Source organism: Glycine max, chromosome 4 (assembly GCF_000004515.6).
Source record: "Glycine max cultivar Williams 82 chromosome 4, Glycine_max_v4.0, whole genome shotgun sequence".
NCBI lineage: Eukaryota > Viridiplantae > Streptophyta > Magnoliopsida > Fabales > Fabaceae > Glycine > Glycine max.
In genome coordinates, this window is record NC_016091.4 from 46,823,086 (window position 1) to 46,836,404 (window position 13,319).

A 13,319-nucleotide genomic window follows, 5' to 3' on the forward strand; every position below is an offset into this window, starting at 1 on the left:
AAAAAGAATCTCTAATCTCGCAGTGAAAAGAAAAGAATGTTTAATCTCTAAATTAAAATGAAAAATTAAAATTAAAATTCACAAAATTTAAATTAAGACTTTATGTACATCACTCTCTAAAATATTTATTAAACAAAAATATTAATTTGGGGTATCATAAAATAAAATAAAAGAGCAATACTTAATCACGAGAAGAAGAATATGTAAAGACTATTTATTTTCAAGAAATAAGTTCTCAAATTAATAGTATAAAATAGTTTTTAAAAGAAATAAGTTTACTTTTTTATAATAAAGATTATAAAGTGTTTGTAAAGCAAGTTCCATAACAACTCAGAATGATCATCTCTTTTTTAATTTCTCTTTCTTTAGTAAGTAATTCTTATTCATTTGTGTCGAATTTGTCTTTAATTTATTAAAATAATGTAAATTTTAAAATAATTTATAAAAAATATAAATGAATAACAATTTATCAGTTCGACAAGTCAATCAACATCAGGTAGCCTAACAAATAAAAAAAAAAAGTTTGTTTCACTGAATCTTCTTATATTCTTAGACATAAAAATATCATTCTCATGTTTGGTTACATTTCAATTTTAATATTCTTGAGAATAATTTTTGTTATTGTTGTTGTTCATTAAATTCTAAAACTGATAATAGAACCACAATATCTGGACGCAAAAGTCGTAAGTGATGAAAGTTATTGATAAATATATTATATATGGAATTACAAGTAACTTAATTGAGAAGAACATGGTGACACTTCAGTTTTGCATGCCACGACTATAACTTTGGTTCTAATTACATCAGTGACCCAAAAAGAAAAAGATAATCAAAAACAGGTGATTAGAGAAACTCCACATCATCCACCTATTTTTGGAATTCATAGTGTAAGATTATAGCATGTTTTGTTTTCAAGGTGGTAAACATATTACTGTCTAGAGCGCTTTAAGTACACCAATACACTAATGCTCGTTAGAACAACAACACCTGCAAAAATACCAGAACGGAGAGACAATGTACTGGTTTTCTGTATAGTGGCTGTACCAGGTTGCAGTTTTGTTGGTTTGGTTGAATTGGGAAACTCCAAATCCAACTTTAAAGCCTGAAATACAAAGACACTTAGTTCAGTGCATGCATCAAAGACATAAGAACAAATCCATGAAGGCCATGTCGTCAAATGAAAAGACTAATAAAAGAGGACAACTTCACCTTCAGTCCTGCAGACCTAGCATAACTGACGGCAGCCACAAGATCGTTATCAGTCGCAATAATAATTTTATCGCCATCATCGTCCTTATACTAGAAGAGAAGTAAAAAGCCAGTATCTTAATATATCATATAGTAGGACCAAAAGGTAGACAAAACTAAAGTAGAATAAAACATACCAGCATTGTAGGGTGTTCTCCATCATTAACATCACCAATTCTTTGCATGACAGCAGATAGAAGTTCTTCTTGATGTTCAGCACCTACAAAAAAGACATCAGAAAATACTTGCAAGTTCTTCTAAAACTAATTAATCCAGGTTTATATATAGGATGTCCACGGCAACAGAAATATGTAGATCAGTAGATTTAAATTCTTGCAAAGCTTTCCCCAAGATGACACTCACCACAGTAGAATCGATGAACATGGCCATTGTGATCGTCAAATTTAAAAGCAAATGAATTTCCAAAACCTACAGATTGATATGTAGACTTTGTGGTATCTGCCCCATCCAAAGTCAGCTGTCCAGAGGCTTCACTGCAATCAGACATACATGCTTATTTATCGAACAAAACAACATATATCGAAAACAGAATAGAAATCACCAAGGTACCTATGGGTGTCAAAATCTTCAGGCGGCTCTAGAGCAAAAGCCGAGTCCCAAAATTTTTGCATAACTGTGTTTGCCGCATCATTGGATGCTCCAGGACTACTTTCAACCTACAAAGTAGACAAATTAGTAACAGGACACTAGTATCCGTATAATAGTACCAAATGTTAATTCTTAATTCATAATATTCAAGATTATACTTTCATTTACCAGAGAAATTGCAGCATGAGTTATCTGCAAAACATCCAAACAAGCAGTAACATTTCCATCTGCAAGTGCAAAACAAATATATTCAGCATAAATATGTAAAGTACATAGGCAGGCAATTAGGTAAGAAAGCAAAGCTAACCTCTGTCCACCACAGGAAGATGTAAGAACTTCCCATTATGCATCATATGCAGTGCATCAAGAATTGTTGTCTCTAGAGATGCACATTGTGGGTTTGGAGTCATCACCTAACAAAAAATAAGTGAAGGGAAGAATAAAGAAGAAAGTCAAATTAATTCTGAATACCTAGAAAAAATAAGCACAAGCCGGAAGAAGAAAAGACATCACAGAATAAACCAATTTCCTGTATGGTTACTTCACAAAATAAAATCATAGCCACCTTTTCCAGAAGAGCCGACTCGGGGGAAAGATTTTGAGCCACCACGCGCATAAGGATGTCCTTTGAACTGCATAACATATTCACAGGACAATATATTGTGCATAAAATTAAAATTGTCCAATGTCCATTTCATATATATCATTCCAGAAGATTGCTTATCTGAAAAACATTGTTATTTGCTATCACATATTTCTAAGGCAAGAGAATACAGCCGCAGGAAAAGGATTTTACGTAAGTATCCCCTGAATCTTGTTTTCCATCACAATCACAGCTGAATTTACATGCAACTCCCGCATCTTTTTTGCAGCCACGTAGACAGGATCTGATGCTAATGCAATAGCAACCCTAGAAACACATAAAGCTATAAAATATTGTAAAACTATTATATCTGATTATAAAACAGTCACTTGGCAACACATAAAAACACAAGAAAATATAATGTGAAATTACTTTGTATTTTCATCGACTATAGTTGACAGGGAAGGTTTGAACACGCGCTCTCTCAATGTTTCAATGAAAGTATTTGGAGCTGACAAAAATATTGACAATTGAAACAGAAAATTAGCAATCATTACAATATAAAGAGAAAATGTGGCAATATTCAACACATCCAAATATTATTGTGGGAAGCCAGAGATTTTAGGCAGCAGAACTTGCATCTGGTCCTCCATTTACCTACGCTCCTTAAACTTCACAGAGAAGACCTTACAAATTAACCTCTAAAGTATGTCCTTGAAGTATATATGCATAAACAAATCCTAGACTTGGTCCATAAAACTATATGAAAAATTTTAAATACAGTAGAGGAATTTGTGGAAAAAATAGTTTGTTAGGTGAAAATTATATTATACTTTCATTCTAGTAACAAATAACCACACAAGTAGTTAATAGATTATTCACATTGACCACTCTTTGAACATTTTTAAAAAAAAATCTATTTTATTGTAAAAAGGGAGAGTAAAGTCAGTTTAAGAGTAAGCCAAAAGGATTATTTGGAAACTTAATAAAAAGAAAACAGCAAGCCAAAGCAATCGTTTGATAATTTTTGGAAACTTTTTTGTATCGCCAATTCCTTTGTGCATTATTTTCTGCCACAAAGATAATAAAGCTTTAAATATTGTTTATCAGCCAAGTCAGTTTAAGAGTAAGCCAAAAGGATTGATTCCATATTTAAAAAAATAAAATTGGAAAATGTTAGACGTCCACCCCATTTTGGAGCGGATTGTGGTGGAGGGAGGAGAGAAAAAGACAAAGTAGAGAGCGAAAATGATAGGTATGATATATGATGTGATGAAAAAGATATTGAGAGATAGGGAGAAAAATAGGGTGGAAGTGAGTTGTAAGAGATTGGGATGTGAGTATCATTACTCAATAAAATTTATGAATTTAACCGTGGCAGTCATAAATATTAAACAGATGTACGACATGCATGTAGAAACAATTCGTGAGTTCATGTACAAGAAGGAAGCATCATTAAAAAAAATGTACGGAAAAAGAAAACCGTTAACCATTACTAGTTTGCTGAAGTTCCACTCCCTCAACCGCTGCAGCAACGGCACTCCCGTGTTGAGTAGCGCTCTCCATCCTAGATATGGCATCATAAAGGCATTTGGTAATATCCAGCATGGCAATGACTTCACCATTTTCCACGACAGGGAGGTGTCTGAATTTACCTATCAGTTAAAAAGTCAAATTATATCTCTCACTTAATGAATTAGTTTCCAGTCCGACTATGACTCTATTAAACAAGATGTATAAACAGAGAATCTAATAAAATCATTTACCCAGTTCTACATATTCAACTAGTTAAAGAGGAAGAAAACATGAAGTGCAAAAAACAAAAACAAAAAAAGAAACGAAAACATAGACAAGAGAGAACCTTATAATAGACCAGAAACAAACGGTGGCTACCATGATAATAGGACCCAGAAAACCCCCAAAAAAGAGAAATAATAATAAAATTGTGCCTGTAAGTACTAGATCAGGTGACAGGTAAAGGTTTTGTCCCCAACCACACATCATTTTTTTTTTGGTTCAGATGAATTGCTGTAGGAAGGTAACAGAGGAGAAAGCAGATTACAGTTAAAAATGAAAAAAAATCTCATGTTTTTCAAGATGGTGCATCTAGTAAAGTCAACAACCACAACACACAGTGAGAGGAAGGATATATTAACAGAAAACAAACAATTAATCACTTTCTAAATCCACATAGCAAAATAGTCGTTAGTACAAGGCAACACAGTTATGACCCAACTCTAAGGCTTGAAGACACACCACTGTGATGCATTATAGTGTGTATTTTTTAATTACTATTTTTTTTATATTTGAAAAATGCTTTCCTCCAAACAGAAATAACTTAGAATGCACTATACATGATTTTTTAGACACATGGCCCCACAAGATGCGAGAATGTAACATAATAAACACACTAAAAATGGACGTGCATCGTAAAATTTATGTGCAAAATGCATCAAATTATTTAATATTTATCTATTCAGTTAGAAATATGGGATTGGCAAAGAAGATTACGAAGCTAACCCTGAATCATCTTCTGAAGCGCATCGATGGCGAGCGTATCCGACGTGACAAAGATGGGATTCCGCGTCATTACTTTCGACACCGTCGTCTCCTCCGGCTTCAGCCCCTCTGTGACGACTCTAGTAGCCACATCCTGAAAAAAAAAACGACACAGAAAACCGTAAACGACACGAAACATTTCATGCAAAAAAAAAAACAAAAAACACAAAAACGCACGAACACGCTTTATATCGTAACCTTGTCAGTGAGAATTCCGGCAAGCAGAGCGTTGGAATCAGTTAGCAAAACGGCGTCGATGCGGCGAGCAGCCATGCGCCTGCAGGCCTCGGAGACGGTGGTTCCGTCGGGGATGGTGAGCGCCTTAGACAACCGAAGCTTCTTAACGGTTCTTTCTCCGCCATCATCCCTAACGGAAGAAAAAAGGTTGGATTTAAAAAGAAAAAGGAAAAATAGAGGGAAAGAGGAAGGTGGTTTACATACGGAGGGTTGATTCCGTTACGGGCGGGGAGGGAGAGGGACTTCTTTTGATGGCGTTTGGTCTTTTTGTTGATGGAGGAAGTTTCAGTGCTGCTCATTCTTCTTCTTCTCTCTGTGTTTCGATGAATGAATGTTAATCAGATTTCGCGCTTAATTTTTTTCTGTGTGAATGTGCCAAATTTTTATGATCCTCTTTCTCTCTCTCTCTTCTTCATGTCAAATCACGACACAGAGGAGGTTAGGGTTCTGCGGGGCCCTCTCTCTTCCGTCAGCTAGAAATTAAGATATATATATATATATATATATATATATATATTTTTTTTTTTTTATTTTTTTTTTTTTCCTTTCTTTTGTTTTTTCCTACCACTGAGAGGTTCATATTGTTTTCGGTTACTAGATAGACAAGAATTATTTAATCGATCAATAAATGCTGTGGTCGCTTTATTTATTTTAATAAAAATCAATTTAATCAACTGTTTGTCCTTAATATTTTAGAGTTTGATATCTATATATTGTGGGTCACAAATCACTTTTTTTAAATTTTCAAAATAATTATTTTAAAAATTAGTAAATTTATCATATTTATAATAAATTATAGATGAATAATCGTATAAATTTTTTTACGCTATTATTAGTGTATAATCTTTTTTTATCTTTTTTATAAAAAAATTAATAATTAAAAATTTAAGTAAATTAGATCCCAAAACTTATCAAGAATAAAACAAACATTAAAACTCAAAAAAATACTTATAAATTACCTACAAATAACGTATAAATAACAAAAAGCAAATTCACTTCTTTTAAGGTATAAATTGGTTCTTTACCGACTCGAGGTTGATTCTCATCTTTTTATACTTGTTTATACTTTGTATTTGTAGTTTAGTTTATATATCTAAAAGTATTACGTTTTATGCTTTGTTTGGAAGAAAGAAAACAATAAAAAAAATTGTTTTAATGACATTAGGGAATTAATTCTAAATTCTCTAAAATTGTCACAGAATTTGTATAAAATTGCTAAAAGTATAAAATTTAGCAGTTTTGCACTATCAGTTTTAATTTTGCTGCAGTTTTTATTAATCTAAGATTAATAAAATTACTTGGCAATTAATGGTAATAACTATAAAAAAAATAATTGATTATATAGAAATTAAGACATAATTTTTTTAAACATAGAGATTAAAACTAATCCGTGAACAAAATCAAATGATTAATTAAATCTTTTTTTTATCAAAATTTCTTTCATATTTATATGAGACAGATTTATTCTCCGCTTCTAAAAAAATATGATTAAAGCACAAAAGACCCCTCTTAGCTATATTTTTTTTACCTAAAAAAACTACTACACGTACGTTAATATACAAAAACTAGTTAATTTAATTAATAATAATAAATTTATTCTAAAATTACATTTTTTCTAAAAATGTCATTGTAATTAATGTTTAGTTTCTTTTCTAAATTTCTAAATGTATGTTAATATAATATTTTTCTTATTTAATTAAAAACATTTTTAGTTTAAAAATAATTAATACATAAAATAATATGAACTAAATTTTATACAAACAAACAGGTTTAAAAAGTTAGATGTTATAAGTAGCAACAAATATTTTTTTTTCTACCGGGTTTGGTATAGCATGAGGAATTTGAATTAAACGGTTCAGATGAGAGGATGACCATATACGATGCCGTTAAAAATGCCAAAATTATTTCAGAAATACTAGTAACACATTTTTTATATTTCTTTCTGACATTATACAAAAAATATATATTTCTTTCTGACACAGCCATCCTCTATATCTCATGTCTCTTTGTATTTCTATCATTTATTTCATCTTTTTTCTGTTATCCATCCTCTCATTTTTACTTCTTTTTTTTCCACTATAGAGTCAAAAAGAATAGGAGATAATTAAAATTAAATTATTCTTTATTAAATAAAGTTTATGTAAACTTTATTAAATATATAGACTTGATTCACAAATTAATAAAATCCGCATAAATTAAATAAGAGTATGTTAATAACACCCCTCAATTGCTTTTAATTAATAAAACTTAAATTGGTCTCGTTAGTGTGTTTTATATTCATAGTATTCAATATCTTTATTTAAAATTAAGATTGCGTAGTGTGGGATGTACTTTCTTTTCCACACACACATATATATATATATATATAAACGTTGTTGGTTAAAATAATAATTCATACTAAAAAATATAAAATCTTAAAATTATACTAATATCAATGTACTCATTCACACGCAAAGCCACTACTCACTAGTTAATTAACATATATATTTTCTCTCCATCAGTATCCTACCGTTCAAAAATCAACTTCCCTAAAGATGTAAAATTAAAGAATTAATAATAACTCAATTTTAAACTGAATATTAAAAATACACACATACACCTTTATCTAAATATTAAGAGACCCCAGTATATACAACTAATGCATGTCATCATTTAGGGAGATAGAAAAAAAAAAGTGAAAGTTAACTTCCATTTCTCCAATTTGCCAATTTTTTAAATGAGAAAGCTACACACACCTCTTCATTTCTACACGAGGAATAACATAGTCTGATTCTTGATAGTCTGATTCCTACTTCAGGAATAACAAAGTTCACGTGCAGAGAAATTCAGTGTCGTGGCGAAGATAAAAAAAAATGTATCGAGAACATAACACTGGTGTGATTTAACCATAATAGTTATATTATTGAAGTTGCAAAATATCTCTTTCACAAATTACACCATGAAGTTTAAAAAAAACTTGTTTTACTTATTTGTTGAAGTAATAAATTTGTGCTTTTTGTTATTCTTTTTTCCTTTACTAATTATGTCAAAAGAATTTTTCTTTTTTTTTTTCTCAATTCTTGAACTAGCAACCTACTAATATCAAGAAAAAATCATTTATGTGTATAATTATAAGAGAATCAATTGTCTATCCTTATACAAAAAATGTAATTTAAAGTTTGTTTAACGGATGTTTCTTTATCTATTATTTAATTTCTATTATTTTTTAATTATAATTATCTTTAATCAATCTAATATATTATTATACTAATATTTTTTTCAAAATAACAACCTAATATTTTTAAAAAAAACAATCTATGTTTTCTTTTGCTAAAAAATATATTTAGATATTTTTATCTAAATACTTATTGAATTATTTGTGAGTGTAATTTTATACAATAATTTAAAAAATTTAATGTACTGGTATTGTAAAATATTTTATTTTATCATCTACTCACAAGTCATTGTTAGTAAGATTTTTAAATAATTGTGATAAAAATCAATAATTTTATTAGTATATAATTATTTATTTATAATTATATCACAGTGCAAAATTATTTTACAATATATTAGTGCAAAACTTATTTCTCTCCAATTTTAAATGTGTGTACCATCACCATTGCAACAAGACACCTCTTTTAATGAAAATAAATGTCTATTACATGCTCTTTGAAATTACATGGAGGCGTTTGAGATAGAAGCTTCTTTTGCCTTGAAGGAAGAGGCAGGAAAACATATATAATTTCTTACACAATTCAGTCAACCATATTTTAGGAGTATGAAATATTAAGTGCGTGTATTAATTTCTAAATTGTACTGTGCCACTGTATGGATATATAGATATTAACATCACACAACAATAAAAAAAATATTAAAATCTATTAAATTCTAAATTAAAGAATAAATATTTCATTACATATAGATGAAAACTCTATGAGAAAGAACATCAATATTAAAATTATAAGGATAGTTATTTGTATTATTGAAAAATTGCATAAAAATATATTAATATTTATACTAAATATTAGAAGTAAATGTTTGTATTCATATAAAAATAATTAAAATTAATATATTGTTAGTTTAAATGATACTAAATTTAAATGTGTTAAGTATGATTTTATGATAGAAGTTAATCATTAACAAAATCGATAAATACTTTACTATAATAACATAACATAACATGATAATCGGTGATGAAATTAGAAATGGAGACAAAAATTTAACAAATGCTAGTGATACTAAAAAAATTACTAATTTTTACTATTAACACGGTAAGTTTCATGGGTACTAAATTACATGTCTCACAATAAAAATATATATGACACAAATATATAGGTTATTCTTTAGTGTTAGATTTTGATTCGTGTTCTTTCGAGTTTCTATTATTGTGTACTAAATTACATGATTGTTAATTAATGAATAATGATATATTGTTAAAAAATTTGTTATGCGGATCAAATAAAACATGATTTGCTCAAATTAATGAAGAATGATATATTGTACTAAATATAGAAACACACGTCTCAACATTTTGAAGCAACACGTCTCAATAACATGTTTCACACTAAAAATGAAAACAACCTATGACACTCGTCGAAGTTGCAAGGTCTTAGAAATTAGAAATTACAGGAACATCTCAATAACATGCATGTCTTGCAATATAAATAAAAACAACCTATGATAATGACACCAAAATATTTCAGGACATTCTCTCTTTCCCCTTGCTCTGGTCACCTCCTTGAGCAGTACTAAAGGAGCGACACAATATAGGTTGGAACTTCAGAATCTCAGGGTATCGACCAAAAAGGTACAAGAGATTCTTGTGATCACTACCGACTGAAATCGGTAAAAAAAAAAAAAAAAACTTTCATGACTAGAGAAGGGTCATTACAATGAAAAGATAATTAAATTTAGAAAAATATAAACATCACATAACTAATTACTTTGTTAGAAGAAGAATAAAAATAAAAAATGCTAATTATGCCCTAAGAGGTTCTCTAGGGCCTCTTCTAATATGAAAACCAAGATTGTTAACATAGGTGCCCAGGAGTGTGGTAAAATCACATAATTGGCGGACAAAATAGTAAACATTAAGGCTCCTAACTTTTAAGGTGGAGATCAACAAGGGAAAGTATAGATAAAAGAACCTTAAGCTTGTTAAGGTTCGACAAAGCTTCCGAGGGGTAATTTCCCTACGTAGCAACTGGCTAATGTAACTAGCAAAATATTCTAAAGCAGAAAAAAAAGTGTGTTGGGGAACAAATATGGGCAAGCACAGGCCCCAGATGTATATCACAGTGGCTGGGCAGAGATAAAGAAGGAATTAAAGTACGTAGAACTATAAGTTATCTTCAGTAAAGGAATTAATTGATGTCAATAAGACCGCCCCACGCACTGACCACTGACGTTTAATAATTCGGTGATAACCTTAGGAAGTCAGCGTCATCATCAAATACATAAGCAGCTTTGTGCGATGTGAGTGAGTCAAAGTGGTGCATGGTAGTGGTAGCTGCCTCTCCCATATTCTATATTTGAGCACTATAGCTAGCACGAAATAAATTTGCACAATTAATACACAAATTGAAATTGTGGATTTGGCCCTAATCAAAGGTTTCCCCTGTATTTGTGGACATACATAGTTACTCTCTAGTCTCTTCTCTTATTCCAAAAAGATCATGCACCACACATCACAAAACATTCCTCCCTCCTTCCCAAAATAAAGGTTATCCTAGGTTGTTTTAAATAAATCAAGAAAATTAATAAATAGATATAAAATAATAGTATTAATAATAGGGTCTTGTTAACTAGTGTTCTTAGGACATTGGTTAAAAAAATTAAAAATATTTATTATAAAGATTATAAGAGAAAATAAAAAAAATCATCAGTAATATAATTTTATATTTCAATAAAAATATTTCCTTTTTTAGTTTCTTAATTAATGACCTAAGAATATTGGTTAGCATTTGTCTTAATATTAAATTTAAAAACTAAAGTAAAATTAAAATTTATTAGGGATATCGGTAAAAAAGAACTATTAATATTACCTTAAAAAGTCAAATATGATATTTTGGTACAACTTTTTCCTCTAAATCCAATACTTTATTTGGGACCGTGTGAATTTTTTTTAATATATTTTTATATATCATATTTTGAAAGTCGTATCACTACAGGTGCAAGCTAAAAAGAATATCTTCTTTAATAACTTCTTACAATAGTAAAATCGATTTCAAATGTTAATATTACTTTTAACTAATATTTATTTTGTCTAAAATTTAAAATTACAAATCTAATTTATCTGTTCACACAAATAGGATATTGTTCTCTTAGCTTTTGCGGATGATGTTATTCTCTTTGCGAAGGCTACTCTTGACCAGGTCCATTTGGTTAAGAATATTTTAGATTTGTTTTGCAGGAGTTCGGGGCAGACAATAAATCTCCAATAATATTGGAAGACACTTGAGACAACAACTTAGTGATGAGAAGGAGATACCGTGGGAAGCTAAATCTCTATTTTTGCAGGAAGAGTGACTCCGACTAAATCGGTCCTCAAAGCATTGCCAACGTATGTCATGCAAACTACACTCCTACCCAAATCCATTCGTGATGATGTTGATAAAGTCTACAGGAATTTCATTTGGGGTCATAGCTCAATGGACAAAAGATGCATCTAGTGTCATGAGACAATGAGATATGATGAGAGCCAATTGGAGATTCTCCTGTTTGGGGTCCTTTTATCAGGAGCAAGTATCGTTGTGGCTCTAGTATTCTGCCAATGGTCAATAAGCAAAGACAAAGAAGCAACTTTTGGCGGGGTATTTGTTCTATTTGGGACACATTCTGTCAGAATATCATTCGGAGGGTGGGTGATGGTAACTTGATAAAATTTTGGAACGATGCTTGGATTCCAAGCTGTGGCAGATTGGTGGAGGTAGCTGCTAGTAGCACTCCCCATTATGAGCTTCAAAAATCTGTGGCTGAGTATATTGATGCGAATGGTTGTTGGCAAATTGATACAATTAAGGATTATCTTTCCCCTAATGTTGTGAAGATGGTAACAGATATGGAAGGTAGTTACAATACTGACCGAGCAGATAGTATAGCATGGAGACAAAGTCTAGTGATGGAGTGTGCTTTATGAAATCTGTGTATGAGGTGAATGGTGTAGCAACTCAGAAGACAACTCAGAAGAATCATGCTCTCTTCATGGAGGTGAGCAAGTGGAAGGGTCCTGAATATGTAAAAGGGCTTTCTTTGAAAGATCAGCCAAGAATGCATTCTCACTAATTTTATAGGAGAATGCTTTTTGGTTTAAGCCCTTCAAATTTGTGTCCTATTTGTGATGATTATGAGGAACCATTCAGAGAAAAAATATATCAAAAGAAAAAAAATTATTTTATTATAAATTCAACTTAAGATAAAACAAAAATTTATTATGAAATAAAAGAAAAATTAAATATTTATTAAAAATAAGATTAAATTATTCATTTGTCTTTATAGTTTCACGATTCATATATTTTAGTTCATATAATTTGAAATTGATTTTTTTAGTCCTATAGTTTACATTTTAATTTTCTTTTAGTCCTTATAGTTTAAAAACAAATTTTTTAGTCTCTATAATATATATTTTAATTATTTTTTATCATTTCTACAAATAAATATATAAAAATAAACTAAAAAAAATTAAAATATAAAATATAATAACTAAAAAGACAATTTTATTATAAGAACTAAAAAACCAATTTCAAAATACAGGAATTAAAAAAATTTAAAATATAAATTATAAAGATTAAAAAAGTATTAAAATATAAATTATATAAACTAAAAAAATCACTATACAAACTAAAAAAATACCATCATAAAAGTATAAGAATCAAATAAATAATTAAGCCTAAAAATAAAAATATATTGAAGTCTTTGAACTGCAGTATTATTCCCGTTATTCTGGAGCAACAGAACTTCATCCAAGTTTTTTTCCATTGAATTCTGCGTGCGAATGGGGGCCGATACAACAGGAAGTAAGACAGGGGACGGTAGCTACAAGCCGCAATTTGCATTGCAATAAAGGACAAAGGCAGGATCAAGCAGCGCAGTAACAACAGTGAGC

At 30.0% G+C, this 13,319-nt stretch overlaps 1 protein-coding gene across 2 annotated transcripts; it reads right to left on the bottom strand.

Annotated features, from left to right (window-relative positions):
• Window positions 1-684: 684 nt before the first annotated feature.
• On the bottom strand, window positions 685-5,716 carry LOC100809841 (CBS domain-containing protein CBSCBSPB3). Of its 2 annotated transcripts, none has more exons than XM_006578701.3 (14): window positions 5,441-5,716; window positions 5,198-5,366; window positions 4,961-5,093; window positions 3,937-4,095; window positions 2,873-2,951; window positions 2,654-2,767; window positions 2,423-2,489; window positions 2,165-2,270; window positions 2,026-2,084; window positions 1,819-1,925; window positions 1,612-1,742; window positions 1,386-1,468; window positions 1,210-1,299; window positions 685-1,102 (listed from the first exon to the last, which is right to left on the bottom strand). In XM_006578701.3, exons 1-14 carry the CDS (start codon window positions 5,533-5,535, stop codon window positions 929-931), a joined length of 1,566 nt encoding a protein of 521 aa, XP_006578764.1. In that variant the 5' UTR covers window positions 5,536-5,716; the 3' UTR covers window positions 685-928. The 2 variants fall into 2 exon arrangements, with proteins under 2 accessions (XP_006578764.1, XP_006578763.1); XM_006578700.3 differs by having other exon boundaries at window positions 3,931-4,095.
• Between the last annotated feature and the right edge of the window lie 7,603 nt (window positions 5,717-13,319).

Bases quoted from the DNA above. Each gene is read 5' to 3' on its own strand.
- LOC100809841 (XM_006578700.3), bottom strand. From the start codon at position 5,535: ATGAGCAGCACTGAAACTTCCTCCATCAACAAAAAGACCAAACGCCAT. The intron at 1,926-2,025 runs GTAAATGAAAGT...TCTACTTTGTAG, and splicing joins CTCATGCTGCAATTTCTCTG to GTTGAAAGTAGTCCTGGAGC. The intron at 1,300-1,385 runs GTATGTTTTATT...CTTCTCTTCTAG, and splicing joins GAGAACACCCTACAATGCTG to TATAAGGACGATGATGGCGA.